This window comes from Chelonia mydas, chromosome 5 (genome assembly GCF_015237465.2).
Source record: "Chelonia mydas isolate rCheMyd1 chromosome 5, rCheMyd1.pri.v2, whole genome shotgun sequence".
NCBI classification, from domain to species: Eukaryota; Metazoa; Chordata; order Testudines; family Cheloniidae; genus Chelonia; species Chelonia mydas.
The window spans coordinates 26717588-26737367 of NC_051245.2; the positions used below are offsets into that span (position 1 = coordinate 26717588).

General features: G+C 45.2%; 1 protein-coding gene across 3 annotated transcripts in view; it reads right to left on the reverse strand.

Annotated features, from left to right (window-relative positions):
- Nucleotides 1-19780, reverse strand: part of LIFR (LIF receptor subunit alpha) — an 88393-nt gene that overhangs the window by 42794 nt on the left and 25819 nt on the right. For all 3 annotated transcript variants that reach the window (XM_037902698.2, XM_037902699.2, XM_043547425.1), the window contains 2 exons: nt 4705-4861; nt 2872-2995 (listed from right to left, as the gene is read on the reverse strand). In XM_037902698.2, the coding sequence (XP_037758626.1) occupies nt 2872-2995; nt 4705-4786 (206 nt within the window). In that variant the 5' untranslated portion in view covers nt 4787-4861. The remainder of the gene's footprint in view (nt 1-2871; nt 2996-4704; nt 4862-19780) is intronic.

Here is a 19780-nt window from a genome sequence, read left to right on the forward strand (position 1 = left end):
AGTTCTCCATGTATTAGGAAGTTAGAGAGCTCCCTACTAAATTTAACATCGCAAACCTTTAAAGGTCCAATTTATTCTCAGAACAAAACTGTGAGAGATCAGAGTCAAATTTCAGAAGTAGTAAGACTTGGATAAGCTTTGGCAAAAGAAAGAAAGTTAAAAATTGTGACATTTTATTCAGAACACTATTCCAACCCCTTACTCACTCCAGACAGTATTTTTATCAAACGCCACAAAATAGCTTTGCGTTCCGGCCTTTTTTGCTTTTCTCATAACTTTTTGTGGTGAGGATGTGGATGCAGAAAGGATGTTCATTCCCATCAGGGGACAGAGCTGGTGCTTCCTTTTGGGCTTTAGCCTACAGGGGAATAAGGGGGTTAATAAGAACATAAGCGGTTTGGCGCAGGGGACGGCCTTTTTTGGGGCAGGGGGAGCGGTATATGTAGAATGCCCGGCACAATGAGGTCCTGGTCTGTGATTTCTCAGCAATGCACATAATTAAGGCTACGGCGGTCACAGCAGTCACGGATTCCGTGACTTTACCCGTCTTCCATGACTTCCAAGGCTTCAGGAGTTGGAGGTGGGACTGTGCGCCTCTGCCCTGCAACTGGAGCTGGCTGGAACCAGGACCCTGCAGCCCCAACCCTGCAGCTTCCGCCGGGAGCTGCAGCCAGGGCCATGCACCCCATCCCCGCGGCGTCCTGGGCTTGGCGGGCGCCGCAGCCAGGGCCGTTTGCCCCATCCCTGCGGCGTCCCGGGCTTGGTGGGGGCTGCAGCCAGAGCCACACACCCCAACCCTGCAGCATCCTGGGCTTGGCAGGGGCTGTAGCTGAGGCAGTGCACCCCAACCCCATGGCTTTCGCCAGGGGCTGCAGCTGAGGCTGTGCGCCCCTGCCTGGCGGCTGCAGCTGGGGCCGTGTGCCTCACTCGTGGCTTCCCAGGGCTGTATGCCCCCACCCTGGCTGCAGCCAGGGCTTTGTGGGGTTGGGGGCACTGCAGCTGTGACCAGTGCACCCCTGTGCTGCAGCTGCGGCCAGCTGTGGAGCACAGGCTGTGTGCACCCCATGGCTGCACCTCCCGCTGCGGCTGCTGATGCTGGGGCTGTGTCCCCCACCATGGCAGGGGGCTCAGCCTGTCAGCCGCCCACTCCCACCCTATGGGACTCCATTCTTCCCCCCCAGGCCTAGCCCTGCCCCCGGTTATTTTTAGTAAAGTCACGGATAGGTCATGGGCTCCGTGAATTTTTGTGTTTTGCCCGTGACCTGTCCGTGACTTTTACTAAAAAATAACTGTGATAAAATCTCAGCCTAACACATAATTAATGATAGATTCGATGGATAGATAGGATGTGGCTTGAGTCCTCACTCTCCTTAACATTTCATATGTAACTGGAGAGGAGAAAGAGCTTGGAAAGTGCCCAGATCTTCCTCTCAGGGCTGGGGGGGAAAGGAAAAAGTCATAACAATGCCCAACTTCCTGCTAATTAACTATTACTCACTTAAATGGGACCCTGGAGCTTTCCCCTTTTGAAGTGGTTTAAATAAGAGGACTTGGGGAGGTTTTTGGACTTACCCCCACAGCCCCTGACTGATAAGGCTAATACACCCTGTTGAGTCTCAAGCGCTGAAGAGGACTAACCCTCCCCCAGTGCAGAGACATTTCCAAAGGGATCTTGGCCACAGAGTATGTGGAGAGCATCAGGTGAAGGTCTGGTGGACGGGATTAGCTGTGGCTGAGCTCCCTTTCTGTGGCTCCCAAGAATGTCTCCTCACCTTATTGCTTTCTGTGTCACTTGCCTACTCCACCATGCTAAGGGAAGGGGGAATAAACAGAGGCAGCAGCTCAATGGGTGATCTTGTTCAGGATGCAGAGCCCCAGAAAATTTGCTCCTTCAAACAAGATGGTGGTGAGGGGATTCAGTTCACTACTGACACACACACACACACACACACACTCTTTACAAACTGGGATGGCAATTGAAAATGCAGACACACTAAACTGCCACTCTCTCTGCACCACTGGAGGCAGAGAACCTAGTGTGTGAGGTGGGGAAGGAGTGCAGCCAAGCCCTGGAGCTGCATGAAGACGTCTGAACTGTCTTCACTATTCACAGGAAGAGAGGCATAGCACAAATATCAGAACCGAGGAAGAAGTCAGGATCCAGAAAAGACTTAAAACCTCATGCCTAGTGCATGATAGAAAATTGGCACATTTTCATTCTGGTGAGTTACACATGGAATGCACGAAAGTTCTAGAGATGTGTCTGAAAATATTACACTTTTTTAGCGTACCTTAAAAATCTAAACTATACTCCATTTCAAAGAGGCTATTTCAATTTTGTTTTCTACTCCAAAAGCATTTATCTTCAAAAGGGATTTAATATTTAAATTGGTAAAAAAAAAAAAAAATACAGCCATTAAGGGATTTTACTTAGATGTAATCTAAGTTTCCTAAAGGCATTTTCATGTCTGAATCTTAATGCTTAAGGTCCCTGGTATTTCAGCTCAGAACATATTTCAGGCATTTCCTTTTGGACTGAACCAAACTATGAAGATAACCTTTTGAAAACTGAAAACAAGGGCCATATGGACACTCTGAGAATTCAGAAGTAGGAGTGTGAGCACTCCGTACCCAATGTGAGGGGGTAGCAAGGTGTTCTGGCAAGAGAATCTTTGGCATACAGAGGTCCTTTGCTGGGAAGCTTACAATTGCCCAATTTAGAACTGAAAACATTCAGAGCAGAAGACACCATTCTAGATGTAACTGACTGGTGGCCAGACATGCTCTGAGAAACACAGGATGTTACAAATTTCATGAATATGGATTGAAGAACAATAATACATACATAATTTGATAAGAAGAAACAATTACCTGTTTGTATAACAGATCTTGTAAGTCAGTCCAAGGTTTGCACTGGAGGTGGCATCCCAGGAACAGATCATTCTGTTTAAGTCATGTGTGATACATTTCAAACTCCAGGGTGCTTCTGGAAAACCTGAAATTGCAACATCTACATAGTTACAATGTAACAATTTAATGCTCTCAGACTGATGCTCCATCAGATATACACATTTTACAGATTACCTCACGCTCATTTACAATACTTTTAAACTTCCATTACATAGTTGCAGGCCAAGATTTTCAAAAATGACCAATAATTTTGGGTACACAACCTGAAACACCTTAAAAAGTACTCATCTTTGGAGGGTGGGTTTTCAACGTTTTCTGAAAAATGAGGCTCCTCTAAGGCTGTCTCAAGTTGGGAGCCCAAAAACTGAGGTGACTTTGTGTTTTGAAAATCTTGGCCACTGATTGGTTCTGTACATTAGAGTCAATGGTATTACACTAAAGCAATAAGAGTAGCAGAATCTGGCTCCATGTTACGAGCAGACTCCCTCTGGTTGGGTCCGCACCATGGCCTCCATGAAGGGAGGTACACAGAAGATTCCTGCACTCAGAGACATAAACCTGTTAGTAAATTCTTCCCTTCCACTCCTTTTCACACACAAAGGTGAGGAGTTTGTGCCATTTTTGTTTAGTTTAACGCCTGGGTCAATTAAATTCCTATTGAACCACAAAAGAACCCAATCCTGAGAGGTGCTGAGTAATGTCAATTCCCCTCCATGCCTGAGGGGTGTCAATGAGAGTGGAGATTGCTCAGCATCTTGCAGGATCAGGTCCTAAGTGGTTCTCCCTCAGCATTTTGATTTGACAAGTGAATTCTGCTTGGGAACCCCTACAAAAGTTGTGTATATCCAATATACTTGCTTTGAAATAAAGTTTTAAAATCCCAACTTTCTTTTAATTTTTTGTAGTTATTGATTTTGTTGAGTGCTCAAAGGAGGTTGTCAGGAAAAAAGTAAAAGCTCTAGTTCATAGCTGGCCACATCACTATTGCTTAAAAAAATAAAATAAAATAAAAAAATCCAAGATACTACTGTGCCTCACTGCAAATTAAACAGCTTTCTACCACGGGGTGTGATATGTGCAGTGCAACCTATCCAGCTTTGACCGGGACAATTCAGCTGCTGTAATTCTGGTGAATTGAACTTGTTTGGCTTCTTGAGTTTTCAGTAATTTGAATACTTCAAACGTACCTACACAACTTGAGAGGAACAAGGCACAACAGAATCCCCTTTACTACATTAAATCTGAATGTAGAATACTTAAACAGCTGGGCCAGGAATTCTATTACAGCCTCTGGGTGTAGCTGTGGCCTTCTACAATGGATCCCTCCATTATGTGCAGGGTTTGGGCCAGTGGAGTTGCATCTTGCATATATCCTGTGTCCAAACCCCCAAACTTCACTGGTCAACTTACAATACTCTCCTCTACAGTCCAGCCTAGACAGCATTGCTCTACGGTGCGTGGAGCTGTGGAACCTCCGTGTGCAGGCTCTACGCACAGCAGAACTGCAGTGGGCCTGAGTGTCTGTTGCCCTGCACACTGTGGAGTCATTTACACCAGTGAATGTAAATTGCCACCATTGTGGGGTAGAAGCACCCAGCTTTGCACTGGTGTTAGAGGCTACACAAGATGCAGGAAATTGGAGCATTAGATCCAGCATTTCTACTCTTAAGATCTTTCATTCCTAGAGAGGCAACATTATTTGACCCTGAGTACATAATAAATGCAGCACATCTATAGAGTAGGCACATATCCTAAGAGCAAGCAATCTAGCAAACAGTATCAAACTACACTTACCTGTCTCCTGACTATATATTAAGCTCAGCAAATGTAAGAAAGCTATTGCTAGGAGACATCGGAGACTTGGATTATTCCACATTCTTTTACCATTTACTATTTAGGATGACAACCTTAAGCAGGAATAAACTTCATCTTCCACACAAATTTGCCAGTTCTGAAACCAAAAACAAAACAAACAGTCTCTTTAAAATCACTGACACCCCCTGCTATGCAGCAAATAATACAAGTTTTCTATAGATGTATGTTTGTACAAGACTGAAATGTCGGACATATTACTTGTACAGATGCAGCAGTTACTTTAAAAGACCCTGACAAAAAGTTAATAAAGAGCATAAAATCACTCCAAAAAGAAACCTGGACCTGGAAGTGGACATTCCAAATGGGAAATCACAAAAGTAGAGCTGGTCAGAAAATGTGACTTTTTCTAACCCTATGAAAAAAATTTCAACACAAATGAAAAAAAAATATTTTTTTTGAAGAGCCAGCTTTTTATTTTAAAAAGTTGAAGTTTTCTGTGAAAAATATACACATTCCATGGAAAATTTAGTTTTGCTGAAAATCCTATTTTCCACTGAAAAGCAGTTTTGGTTAAAAAAATTTAAATTGCACTACACAGAAGTCTTTTGCACAGAAAAAGAACCACCACAAGAGAGAGACCTGACATATCAAGTCATTGACAACTTCCACTATATCTATTTAGAGTATCCTAAAATTGTTGTAGGAAGGAATCTTTCTAATAAAACAGCAAATTCTTACATAGATACCATGAATATTTCTTGAATTGAACCAGACAAGCACTGCTGCAGAACATGCTCACAGAAATCCCAACTCTATCCTGATAAGCAAGCGCAGCCCACATTGAATCATTTAAATACTAGGCCACCAAATTCTTAAATTCTTACCACCAAAAGCACTAATGGTTGGGGTTGCCTTTTTTTTTTTAACCTGAGAGAAGTATGTAACCGGTGAGTTACAAGAAAGCCAATGACAAAATGTGGTTCTCCAAACCATACACACAAGGTAACAATTCACTTATTTTCTTCATATATCTCCACTTACTTATATCTTTTCCATCAAGATTCAAGCTCCTCACTCGCTCATGTTAACATCTCTTGCTCAGTATCTCTGCCTAGTATAGCTTTCTCACTCTCTGCCTATAAACTTCTCCCAAGTCTCTTGCCTAACCACCTCTTTTATTTTCTCCACTTGTCTTCCTCAGTACTGCCCTCAGGCCTTTCTTTGCTTGTCAAGCAACCTCCCTCACCGTGCTCAAACTCCTTCTTAGTACATATTTCTTTTACAAGGACTTTCAAAGATAATTTCAAGTACTGTGTGCATGTCTAAAATTCAATTCCATGTATACTTGTCCTTCAGTGGATGTTTTATGCTGGAATAGGTTTGTATGCAGATTATGTTAGGACTGTCCTGTGCAATTTAGACTAAGCTGCTGGGAGAGGCAGAAAACATTCCACTTCATCCACCCCTTTTAAAAAAAACATCCCTGTGCATACAGCTGGCACTCAAATGATCTCAATTCGCTGGCAGAAGTAAATAAACAGTTGTCATTTCTTAACCAGTGTTTCTTTGCAACTGTATGTCAACCTCCTAACGGTCAAAACTATCTACATTTTTGGCTGCATCAGTGGTCACAATGTTATTTTAGGACGTGTGAATTGAGGGTTTTACAAAGCGACCTTTTCAGTGTTTTGCAGTTTCTCTGGAACAAACTTTGTTTAACCCGTATTCATGTTTAATATTTAGCCTCTGTGTCAATTTTTGCTCCTAGGGAGGAAGATAGGAAAAGTTTACCCCCCAACATCTACCCCGTCCCTGCGGCACAGACACATTCGTTTTCTCCTTAATGCTGCAAAAGTTTGAAAACAGAAGACTGAACACATCTATGAACATCATGGTTGCAGTACAGGATGTGGCCTTATTATACTGAAGAACCATAAAAATTAGATGAGAAAGACCTAACAAGCATATAATCCAACCAGTCCATTTCCCTGCAAATCCAGAATAGTTCCCTATAATCCATTTAGTAGTATTTTCTCCAGAATACTTTTAAAAGTCCCAAATGACAGAATTTCAATTCTCATCTTAGGATAGTATTTCCCAAACTATGGGTCCCAGGAAGGTTCTAAATGGGTCATGGACCCAGGATGGAGGGGAGACCTGGGAAGATATGGGGTTGAAGGTGGAGAGTAAGCCCACCCCCCATTCATCCCACAGCAGTGGCTCCTGTCCTCACCGGTATGGGACAGATCCCTGCTCCGGGAATTACAACCGGGCACACAAGATCTCATAGCACAAGTGGACAGGCCAAACCAGAGTAGCACTGGGACACCATGTGCCAGGTTGCAATACCACTCACTCAAATTTGACCCAGCCATCCCTCTGTCATGACAGTGGCCAGGCCAAACCTGAGTGGTGTGGTGACTCCATGTGCCAGATCACAATGCCCGGAGCAGAGAGCTAGGCACAACCCCTTGGGACACGAGCTACCACTGAGGGGTAGGTGGGATCACTCTCCAAATATCCCTTCCCTCCACACCAGGTCAGGATTAGGTTGTGGTGCCAAGGCAGAGGTGCTGCTGCAGGTGGTCAGTGCCCTGTAAGTGGCGAAAGGAGCTGGCAGAGAAAGACACTGGCCTATGATTCCTCCCCCCAAGTTTGGACACTGTGTGGGTTTAAAAACATAATGCAGTTGGTGGGTCACCTTTGTAAAAAGTTGGGGAACGCCTCCTTATGATTCTATTCCACAGCCAAGCACAGGTCACCATCAGGGAGGTTTTCAAGACTTTTATTTTTTTCTAATTTCATGTTATTAGATCTAGTAATATTTCTGTATACCAACCAATCTTCTGTTCCACTGGGCATTTACACCATTTGACTATGTATAGCTATGCGTCCCGCTCAACCCTGAAATTTAACCAAGCTATATTTAAGCTCTTTTAAAAACAGACTCACCCTCACAACTCAATCCCATTAGACCCCCAATCAATGTAGTTGTTCTTTTCCTAACACCCTCCAATTTATCAATATCTTTTTCGTAGTGCAGAGACCAGAACTAAATGAAATACAGTACACGCCTGTTTATCCAAACAGCCTCTGGGACATCCAAAACTTTTGGATAACCAGGTGTTCAGATAAACAGAAGTGCTATTAACTAACATAGGGCTATATGGGGGACACACTGGATTCAGATAACTGGGAGTTTTAGATTACTGGAAGAGTGCTGTATAGAAAAGGACTATCAGCTCCTTTCCTAATTTTACAATGCCAAGGCTTACGGGAAAATATCCAGTGGGGAAAGGAACTAGGGGGATTCCAATGGGGAGATTTTGAGGAGGAAGAGAGAAAGATGTCATCTAAGGATGTTACAATGACACAAAATTAAGCCTCTCCAAATCCACAGGAGGTACATAAACACCACACCCTTTTTATACAATGGTGAACTGTGGTACAGAAACAGTGACATGTCCAAGGTCAGGCAAGCCACTGTTGGTCAGAAACGTAACTGAGTGTCAGAAAGGAGAGGAAGGGAATTGAATGTTTAAGGCATTGAATTCTCTTTCTGTGTGGCCTTAGTTAAGTCATTTAGCCTCTCTGTGCCTCAGCTCTCCATCTGTAAAATGGGGATAACAGCATTGCTCTACCTCACAGAGCTGTGAGGATAAATAAAGATTGTGAGGTGCCTGGATACTATGGTGACAGATCATTAGCTGTAAGGATGAGATAGCTCATATTCATTTACCAGGGTTCATTTTTGGTATAACCAGGCCAAACTAATTTGGGATCAAACCCATGTGTGCTCAACTCTAATATTAGCATCCGATGAAGTGAGCTGTAGCTCACGGAAAGCTTATGCTCAAATAAATTGGTTAGTCTCTAAGGTGCCACAAGTACTCCTTTTCTATTAGCCTAAGGGTTGCTCTAACACTAGGAACTTACATCAGCATAGCAATGTTTCTCAGGGGTCTGAAAAATCCACACCAAAGACATAGCAGCTGTACCAGCCTAACCCCGATGTAGACAGTACTACATTGATAGAAGAGTTCTTCTGTTGTCATAGCTACTGCCTCTCAGGGAGGTGGATTACCTACACCAATGGGCATCAGTAGTGTCCACACTGAAGCGCTAGAGCAACGCTGCAGCTGTGCTGCTGTAGTGTTTCAAGTGTAGAAAAGCCCTTAGGTAGGCATGCCCAATGCTGAAAACCTATGTTCAGACAATGACAGCACTTTCCAGGCTACTATAGGCCCAGAACTTCAGCTCCAAAGATCTCGAAGACAAATGGAAAATTTAAGTGGTTCTAGGAGGTCAATGCTGCATCACAGGATTTCATGTTTATTGTCTCTCAGTGCCTTCAGATCAGATTTGTTCATATTATTTTTTAAGTAGAAATATATTTTAACTATTTCTGTGCAAACTCAAGACGGATATTAGCACACAAGGCCAATATTTTTTCAAGTATGCATGAAAAAACTGCACATGCACTTTTAGGAACAAAATGCCTGATCTGTATTGATATGCATACCCAACTCACAGCTGTGCATATATAAACACTTGAATTATCTGATCATTGGGCATTTGTTTATTTTGTAAAAAATAAAAAACGCAAAAATAAAAAAATGCAAACACTTAAGTTTGGCCTTCAAACCAGTTGACAGTTTCCCTTCAGCTAGTACAGTGATTCTCAATTTTTTTTTTTATTTTTTTTTTTTACTGGTGACCCCTTTCACATAGCAAGCCTCTGAGTGCAATATCCCCTCTCTCTCTCCACCCCCAATCAATTAAAAATGCTTTTTTATATATTTAACACCATTATTAATGCTGGAGGCAAAGTGGGGTTTGGGGTGGAGGCTGACAGCTCATGACCCCCCATGTAAGAACCTTGCAACCCCCTGAGGGATACTGACCCCCAGTTTGAGAACCCCCTAAGTTAGCAGCACTGAAGCAGTAAGAAACACAGTATGGGCCATATCCAGACCTCACCAGAATGAGTAGGGGTTTTGCCACCAAAGTCAATGGGATCAAGATTTGTTCTTTTATACAACTATATAATATGAACCTATCTGTTTCACTATGGCAATGGCTGGAGTTCTGACATAGCTCAGTACTATGACAACTGTGTGTTTATGCCTTGGAGGACAGTCTTGTCCCTTATGTATTGTTGCTACAAGCAGGTGTAACTCATTTACTGAACTGCCCTGCTGTGCAAAGTTACAAAACAACATTTTAACAGAGGCATACTAAAAGTTCAAATAAAACAAGACAATCCTAAATCATTTCTCAAAACAGTTGGCTTCCAAGTCAGTGAGACACTAAAACAATGAACAAAAGAAACATATGCACATATATGCGGCGTATTAAAAGCATTAAATATAATCTGTTACACAAAAGGAGTAGACTCATTGGCTCTTGCCTATTCTTCGGTGAACTTTAAAATGTACTACTAGAAGAGTCACATACTGTAATTAAATGTTATTAGTCAGGAAAAAATACCGTTTTATAGGTTTCTTTTTCAGCTACAAAGTTACAAAATACATGAAGTAATTTTGAAACAGAAAGTTCTTTTGTCTTTTGATAAAAGCTGCCTCCAGTCTCCTAAAGCAAATTCACATGAGAGTTAAAAGGTCCTTCATTATCAGAGTGGAATACAGTTGTTTTAAATGAACCATGCAGCAACTGTATTCTTAAATCTCAATAGGACAATGCAAGCTTTAGCTTATCAGTTATATGATATACATTCACTAGAGCTCAGTATCTTATTAGTTTGTTAAATTAAAGCAAAATTTTGCCTCAGGCTTCTCTGAATGTGTCAGGAGTGACACTGGCTTTAAGTAGAAGTGATCTTTACTGGCATACAGTCGACTCATTTTCAAGAGTTTTCAGAAACAGATCTACTTTGAATTAAAAACAAACAAACATGAAAAAAGGCTCTTAAACAACAGTGTGTGTATACCCAAAGGCATATTCCTGCACTCTCTAAAATGAAGCCATTTCTAGGGTAGAAATGTAGCAGCCATTCTTACAGTATACAAATGTCCAAGTTGTGAAAAGAGCTAAGATCTTCTATATTAATGGCTTTTATTCCACCTACCTAGACAGACTCTTACTGTAGCCTTCTCAAAAGCTACATTAATGAAGATATCCTAAAGTGCATTCAGAGATTTTACATGTAGAAGGTTCAGGTATTTGCCTGCATACCATAATTGATAGAAAAGGTAGACTAATTCTGATAAGCAGCATGGGTGACATCATTACACCTGGATTAGGATCTGATCCTGAACCACTTAAGTCAATGGGAGCTGGTCCATACTAAACAGGAACAATCCTCAAAAGAGCCATTAATAGTTTAACAAACAGTTGACTAGCGAGGACTAACTTGTACAGACGATTTTGATGCATTCAACACAGTCATCTGTAGGGAGTGCTAGGTAATATGTCAGAGAGACAAAGGAGTGAATACAGTACACCTAGTAAAACATTTATGAGAAATTTATATTACACTTTGTGACTGTGTATCCTGCTATGAGGGAACAGGTTTTTGAATTTCATTTTCTCAGCTCGTCACAAGACCTTTAAACACATGCACTGATTACTTGTCAATATGACACAAACACACACATCTGGTTCCACTAAAAAGTAACTTTCACATAAAATATTTTGGTTGACGTCTATTCCCCCTACCTTTCTGCTATGTTTTAATATTTGAACTTGTTGACTAATTCCTGCATGTCCCAATGACTGAGCATGTGTACCTAATGATTCACTTTCTGAAACAAAAATATTTATTTGCTTAGGTAATTGAGGCATAAAACTCAAGTTTTGTTCAAATGTAGCAGTTCAATGATGCTCCATTAAGGAGAAGAAAAAAGATCAAATGTAGAGTTCCAAATCTCTCTCTATGACAATTTACTTCAGAGTAAGTGTTTGGAAAAGACTTGGAAAACAAGGGAAACTATATGCAATTCTCTGGCATATGTTCTGCTGGAGGTCAGGCTAGATCAGGGGTCAGCAACCTATGGCACGTGTGCCAAAGACGGCACGCGAGCCAATTTTTAATGGCACGCTGCTGCCTGCCGGGTCCCAGCCGCGAGCCCTGCTCAGCCTGCTGTCAAACCCAGGCCGGGACCCCGGCAGGCAGCAGCATGCCATTTAAAATCCTGCCCACCCTGGCCCGCTCTTCTCCGCCTCCTCCCTCCCCCCCCCCGGCCCCCCACGGGGGCAGGGTGAAGAAGTTTGGTCCTGCCAGAGGCTGCCGCAGAGCAAGCAAGGTCCCCCCCTCCCCCGCCTCTTCCCCCAGCGTGCTGGGTGCCTGCCCCTCCTCCGCTCCCTCCCTGCCGCCGATCAGCTGATAGCCCTTGCGAGGGAGGGGGAGAAGCGGAGCCACAGCACGCTCCCTGATCCCGGGAGGAAGCAGAGTAGAGGTGGGGACCGGGCCCTGGGGAAGCGAGGTGGAATCAGGGCATATTCCCCTCCAGCCCCCTGCCGTGAGCCGCTCAGGGCTGGGAGCACCCCCATGACCCCAGCCCACACCCCCAGCCTCCTGCCCTGACCCCTGCACCCCCTCACACACACCCAGCCTCCTGCCCTGACCCCTGCACCCCCCTCCATACCCCAGCCTCCTGTCCTGACCCCTGCACCCCCCTCTATACCCCTTGCCCTGACTCCTGCACCCCCTCACATGCCCCCAGCCCCCCCACCCCATGTCCTGACTCTTGCACCCCCCCACATTCCCACCCCCACCCTGAGCACCAAACAGCAGCTGCTGCACGCCCCAACACACATTCCCACCTGCACCCCTCGCACCAAATGGGAGCTGCCCAGGTAAGCACTCCATACCCAAACCTCCTGCCCCAACCCTGAGCCCTCTCCCTCATTCTAGCTCCTGGCCAGACCCTACACCCCAACCCCCAGCCTGCTCCTTCACCCCCAGCCCTCTGCTCAGTGCCCTCCCACTCTCAGCTCAGTGCAGAGAGAGAGGAAGAGAATGGGCTAGAACCAGGGAGAAGGTAGGTACCTACTCTATGTGGGCAGGGCCAGGATCCCAGACTGGTAGAGGACAGGGCGGGGCTGGCAGCTGGGACCCTGGCTGGCAGGAGCCGGCAGACGGAACCCCAGACCGGCAGCGGGCTGAGCCGCTCAGCCCACTGCCGGCCCCGGGTTCCGGCCGCCGGCCCCGGGTTCCGGCCGACGGCCCCGGGTTCCGGCCGACGGCCCCGGGTTCCGGCCGACGGCCCCGGGTTCCGGCCGCCGGCCCCGGGTTCCGGCCGCCGGCCCCACTCAGCCCGCTGCCGGTCTGGGGTTCTGGCTACTGGCCCCTTGGCAGCCGGGGTCCCGGCCACTTGCCCTGCTCAGCCTGCTGCCGGCCTAGGTGAACGGAACCCCAGGCTGGCAGCGGGCTGAGAAGGCTGGCGGCATAAGATCAGCATTTTAATTTAATTTTAAATGAAGCTTCTTAAACATTTTGAAAACCTTGTTTACTTTACATACGACAATAGTTTAGTTAGATAATATATAGATTTATAGCAAGAGACCTTCTAAAAACGTTAAAATGCATTGCCAGCATGCGAAACCTTAAATTAAAGTGAATAAATGAAGACTCGGCACACCACTTCTGAAAGGTTGCCAAACCCCTGGGCTAGATGATCCTAATGGTCCCTTCTGGCCTTGAAATCTCTAAGTTAGGGTACAAAGCTTATATTTTTTAAAATGTTTAGTTATCTGAACTAACTAAAATTGTGTCTGCCATAAACAGATAATGAGGAACAGTGAAAATATACACAGAAACCTTGGGGACAGCTTTTTCTGATTACAGGAAGATGCTGTGAGGCCGTGAAACTAGTGAAGGATAAGTATCAAATGCTGTATGGGAAATCTGTTCTACAGTGACTTATGAAACCTGTAAAAGTTATTGGAGATTTTCTTTCCCCTAAGGTTTTGGTGTCACCACCAAGACAGCCAACTGAAGGTGGAAAAGATTGTTGGGGGAAGTGATTACATAGGGTGGTAGTGAAAAATCTAAAGGATAATAGAGAATTCATATAGTGTTTGATCCTGAGCAGTACTGAGCAACCATAACTCCCAATTCAGCCAAAGAGAATCGCAGGCACTTTGTAGGTTCAGGCCCTTGATGCCAATAAAGATAGATTTGAGACCTGGTGACGGGCAGGAGGGAATGAAACAAATGTTCTCTTTTTTATTTAAGTGGAGTTGCATGTTTCTGAAAATAAAGGAATTAATTAGCAGCCAAAGGAAGAGAACACCCGTAGCTCCAGAGAAAAGATGTACGTATCATAATATACATCCTAGTATTGCAGGATGCACAGACAAAAGTTCCCCCTAATTACAAATTCATTCCAGAAGTACACATTTCTGGGAAACAAAAAAACATTGCCAATACTGCTGACACTAAAGATAATAGGAATAGAAACAGAAGATTAACTTGCTGCCTTTAAGAATAGGCTTTGCTGTGACCTTCCAACATTCTGTCCTTGGCTTTCAAACTAATTGATGTGATACAGAATGAAACTACAATTAAGTGGTCATGCCAACATTTTTCTTGGCTTTTCTTCAATGGACTAAATTCTTTCCAAAGAAATTCCTAAACTTAAGGCACAAATCTCCCTTTAGTCATCTAAAATGTAGGCTTTCCTTCTGTGTTTCGTATTATGGCAGTATTCCAGAGTACAAAAAAAAAAGTGGGACAGTTTGTGAAGAAAAATGAATCCCCATTGGGGAATTTGGTTTCCACCAAGTTCCATGGAATCAATTCAGGGACTGGACTGTTAATTTTTTTCTGAAGGCAGACAGAATCAAAGAATGAAACAATTAATGATTGTAACTTATGCATGCAGATGTGCCTTAGTAATCTGCAAAGGTGGAAAAGGATTTCCTTGTAAAGACAGCAAAGAGTATAGGACAGTTTACTCAAATATTGTACTAAAGTAAGTAGGAGAGCGCTCAGGCAACTCTTTGAACACTTTGCAGCGAACGCTTCTTGTACGTGCACATGCCAAGCACAAGGAGCTTGGAAGGGATGAGCGAGGTTCCACAGCAGTTTCCTTCAGCTGCGGAGTTGCAGTACAAAATCTTTCAGTAGTTGGAACTGCAGCATATGCAGCTGCAGTAGCCCAATTGCTCCTGTGACCAGTGATCCGAGAATGGAGCAGAATTAACTCATGTGAAGGACTGAGACTTTCATAAAATCATTTTGCAAGTGATTTGTCATGAATACTATTTACTGAAGGACACATTTCAAATGAATGACAATACAGTCTTGCCTGTAGAACCATTGTGCAGTAGGGATGCCCTTTATTTTGAGAAGCACATTCTGCCAGGACAAGAATTCTATGGCAATTTCACAAGTGTTCATGGTTGGCTTCCATTAAAGTCAACATTTGAACCATTATACACACAGGAAAACTAAAGCCCTGAGGGTGACCTACCCTAAGTCACAAAGTTTGTGAGAGCAAGGAACAGAACTCCAATCTCTAATGATCAAAGTGGAAGCTCCATGTGTTTTTTCAGTCATGAAGTGTTTGATATTTTAGGCCAGTGGTCCCCAAACTGTGGGGCACACCCCCCTAGGGGGAGTGGAGGAACATTTGGGGTGTGTGCAGCAGGGCCTATGCCAGCCCCCATCGGGGGGTGGGGAGGGACTGCCACCCAGCCCAGCTCCACTCTGGCCCCTGCTCAGCTCTTCCTTAAATCCCTCTCTGCCCCCAAGCCAGCTCTGCCTCTAGCCCCAACACCTCCCCCATCCCCAGCTGCACCTTCAGCCTAAGCTCCTTTGCTGAGCCAACTGTACAGCAATGGATGGGGGAGCGCAGACAGATTCCATTACTGGTAACGGGGGCGAGGGGGGTGACATGACGTGACAAGAAAAGTTTGGGCACCACTGTTTCAGACTATATATTCCTCTATTTCCAATTTCCCTTTCCTTCATGCTATTTCCTGTGTATTTGGGTCAATTAAAACTAAACTGTCACCTGATTAATATGGGAGACAGTTCTTAAGGGCAATTCTTTTCTTTGTTGTTTGCAGTATTGTTGTAGTTGTGTTGGCGCCAGGATACAAGAGAGAAGGTGGGTGAGGTAATCTGTTTTATTGGACCAACTCCTGTTGGTGAGAGAGAAACTCTTGAGCTCCACAGAGCTCTTCTTCAGGTCAAGTCTGACTATCTGGAAAAGGTAATTAAGAGTGTCATAGTTCAATACAAGGTGGAATAGATAGTTAAGCATAAGAAGTTAACAAGTTGTAAGAAACCATTCAAAATGAACTGTGCAATTAATACCTCTTCAGTCATAGGACAAAGGAGAGTTAGTGGGTTACAGATTGTCTCTATTGAGTCCAGGATTTTTAGTGTCTAGCAGAGTTATGACTAAGCTATCTTTTAAAGGTGTTGTGCTGGTTTCCTTTGAGGACGAGGACTGAGAGGTCACACGTGGAACAATGCTTTTGTGAAAAGTGTTCACCCATGGGTGATAGGGTGATTGTGTTTATCACTTTTCTTTGAGAGTTCATTCAAGAATGAATAGCACAAAGTGTTTCACATAGGTGAGAGGGTTTTGGGGTCTTGTTGATTCATATAGAAAATCCCTTTTCTTGTTTCCCCTTCCATGCTCTCTACCCATCCATCTGTCCTTAAGGTGCAACCTTCACAGAGCAGGGGAAAGCATTTAATACATTATGGTCAATAGAGCAAAACAAACATGGACTAAGACACTTCTATTGTGCCTATTTTCCTTCAGAAATAATTCCTGTATGCAGGAAACAGGAACCAAAAGAGCTTAATCAAACTGTTGAATATAGTCCTGAAGGCATTTGGGATGAAAATAATGAGACAATGGCATGAGATTCCCCTAATCCATGTGTGTGCAACAACAGGACAGGAAACTTAGGCCCTGTCTACACCAGCAATTTTCTGCAAGTAAAGCAGCTTTCTGCGCTGTAACTCCCGACGTGTACACACTGCCACACCCCTTAGTGCGCAGAAACTGCAGCTGTAGCACTGTAAAAAAAAACACCTCAGCGAGAGGCGTACAGCTTTCTGCGCTGGGGCTACAGTGCTGCGATGCCAGTGTAGACACTGTGGTCCATTACAGCACTGAGATTGGCCTCCGGGAGGTGTCCCACAATGCCTGTTCTTGCCTCTCTACTCATTGGTTTGAACTCTACTGCCCTGCCCCCAGGTGACCAACTGTCATCCCCATCCCGTAAATTCCTTCGGTATTTTGAAAGTCCCGGTCCTGTTTGCTCGGTGATGCATGCAGTGGTCTCAGTGCATCTTTCCAGGTGGTCATGCCTGCTCCACGCACCAGGCAATCCCCCGCTTGGAGCAATGCCAAACTGCTGGTCCTCATCAGCATTTGGGGAGAGGAGGCTGTCCAGTCCCAGCTGCGTTCCAGCCATAGGAATTATGATACCTACAGACAGATTTCACGATGCATGACAGAAAGGGGCCAGGATTGGGACACATTGCGGTGTAGGGTCGAAGTGAAGGAGCTGCGAAATGCCTACCACAAGGCGTGGGAGGCAAACTGCTGCTCCTGCGCTGCGCCCATGAGCTGCCAGTTCTACAAAGAGCTGGATGCGATACTCGGTGGCAACCCCACCTCCACGGCAAAGGCCCCCGTGGATACTTCGGTGGCTCGCGTGCCAATTGAGAGTGGACCAAGCCAGGAGGCGGAAATCTTGGATGAGGATGTGGAGAGGGAGGGGACCCAGAGGCAGAGGATGATTCGGACGACAGAGATGCATGCAGCCAGGAGCTCTTTTCTAACCCGGAGGAGGCTAGCCAGTCACAGCTGTAGGATGTTGGTGAAGTGCAAACAGGAGAGGAGGCCCCTGGTAAGTGGGTCTGATTTGGAGAATTGCCGAAATGAGTTGTTGGAGGCAGGAGGGTTGCAGGAAGCTGGCTTGTCTCCCACCACATGCCTAGTCTGAGTGGCGGAACAGGCTGTTGACTGACTTCCTTGCTTCTCGGGAATCTCCCTCAGAGATCTCCAGGAAACTCTCGTGGAGATACTGGGCAATCCCCTGCCACAGGATCTTCGGCAGAGCTGCTTTGTTTCTTGCCCCATTAACGGTAACTTTCCCATGCCACTGTGCTTTCACGGGGGGGGGGGGGGGCAGGAGGGGTGACCATTGCTGCACACAGGCAAGCCACATGGGGGCCAGGGCGGAAGCTGCAGGCTTGGAGAAGACCCTCCCTTGATTCCCTGCTCACCCTCAGCAGCGAGATATCTTCCATAATGATCACATCCTGTGGGAAGTGTGGGGAACAGGAATGATTATCAGGTCCTCACTACAGTGCTGGCTCTCCCCAAGAGCCACATACCCAGTGTACAGCAGGGTCAGGGAAGCAGCGAACAGCAGAGAGTCTAACAGAGGGAGTATGACTGTGATTTCGCCTGGGGAGATCCCACTGAGGCTTTCATCTTGCAGGCTTCTCTAAGTAGTTACTGCAACAGCTAAGGAAGCTCTTAGAAGGAAGGTAATATGGATGGTGAGCGATCAGCTGTTGTGACCTGCACAGGATGTGCTATGTTTGTCTTTCTTTCATAGGACAGAAGTCACTTTGTGTGTACAAAGTGCAAGCTGGTCTCCATATTGGAAGAGAAGGTTCAAGTTCTGGAGAAACAAGTATCAACCCTGCGTTTCATAAGAGAAAATGAAGATTTCCTGCACATATGTCAGGATATGCTTCTACCGGCACAACATTCTGAAGAATCACAGCAGGCTGTGTGGCGGGGACAGAAGGACAGTGAGGAAAATTGGCAGCATGTGACTTCCAGAAGAAGAAAGAGGAGCATCCATGTACCAGCAATGCAGATACAGGTGAGCAACCATTTTCATGTTCTCTCTACAGGTACTAATGTGGACAGTGGACTAGATGATACATCTGAGAGAAGGGAGCAGAAGGAGGCTTCACTGATTGGAAGGCATGAGATGCACTGTCCTAGGGATGGGGGTTCCATGACCACCGCTCCCAAGAGAAGGAGGGGGATGGTGGTGGTCAGGGACTCTCTCCTGTGGGGGACTGAGTCATCTATCTGCCATCCAGACCGGGAAAACCGAGAAGTGTGCTAATTGCCAGGAGCTAGGATTCATGATGTGATGGAGAGACTGCCAAGACTCATCAAGCCCTCAAATCGCTACCCTTTCCTGCTTCTCCACGTTGGCACCCATGATACTGCCAAGAATGACCTTGAGCAGATCACTGCAGACTACATGGCTCTGGGAAGAAGGATAAAGGAGTTTGAAGCTCAAGTGGTGTTCTCGTCCATCCTCCCCATGGAAGGAAAAGGCCCAGGTAGAAACTGTCGAATTATGGAAGTCAGCGAATGGCTACACAGGTGGTGTCGGAGAGAAGGCTTTGGATTCTTTGACCATGGGAAGGTGTTCCAGAAGAAGGATTGCTAGGAAGAGACGGGCTCCACCTAACCAAGAGAGGGAAGAGCATCTTCTCATTACGTTAGCCAGCCTGCTTGCGGAGGGCTTTAAACTAGGTTCACTGGGGGAAGGAGACCAAAGCCCTGAGATAAGTGGGATACCAGAAGGAAGCATGAGCAGGAGAGCGCAAGAGGGAAGGACTCCTGCCTCACACTGAGAAAGCAGGACAATCAGCAAGTTACCTTAAATGCCTATACACAAATGCAAGAAGCCTTGGAAACAAGCAGGGAGAACTGGAAGTCCTGGCACAGTCAAGGAACTATGATGTGATTGGAATAACAGAGACTTGGTGGGATAACTCACATAACTGGAGTACTGTCATGGATGGATATAAACTGTTCAGGAAGGACAGACAGGGCAGAAAAGGTGGGGGAGTTGCACTGTATGTAAGGGAGCAGTATGACTGCTCAGAGCTTCAGTATGAAACTGCAGAAAAACCTGAGAGTCTCTGGATTAAGTTTAGAAATGTGAGCAACAAGGGTGATGTCGTGGTGGGAGTCTGCTATAGACCACCAGACCAGGGGGATGAAGTGGACAAGACTTTCTTCTGGCAACTAATGGAAGTTACTAGATCGCAGGCCCTGGTTCTCATGGGGGACTTCAATCA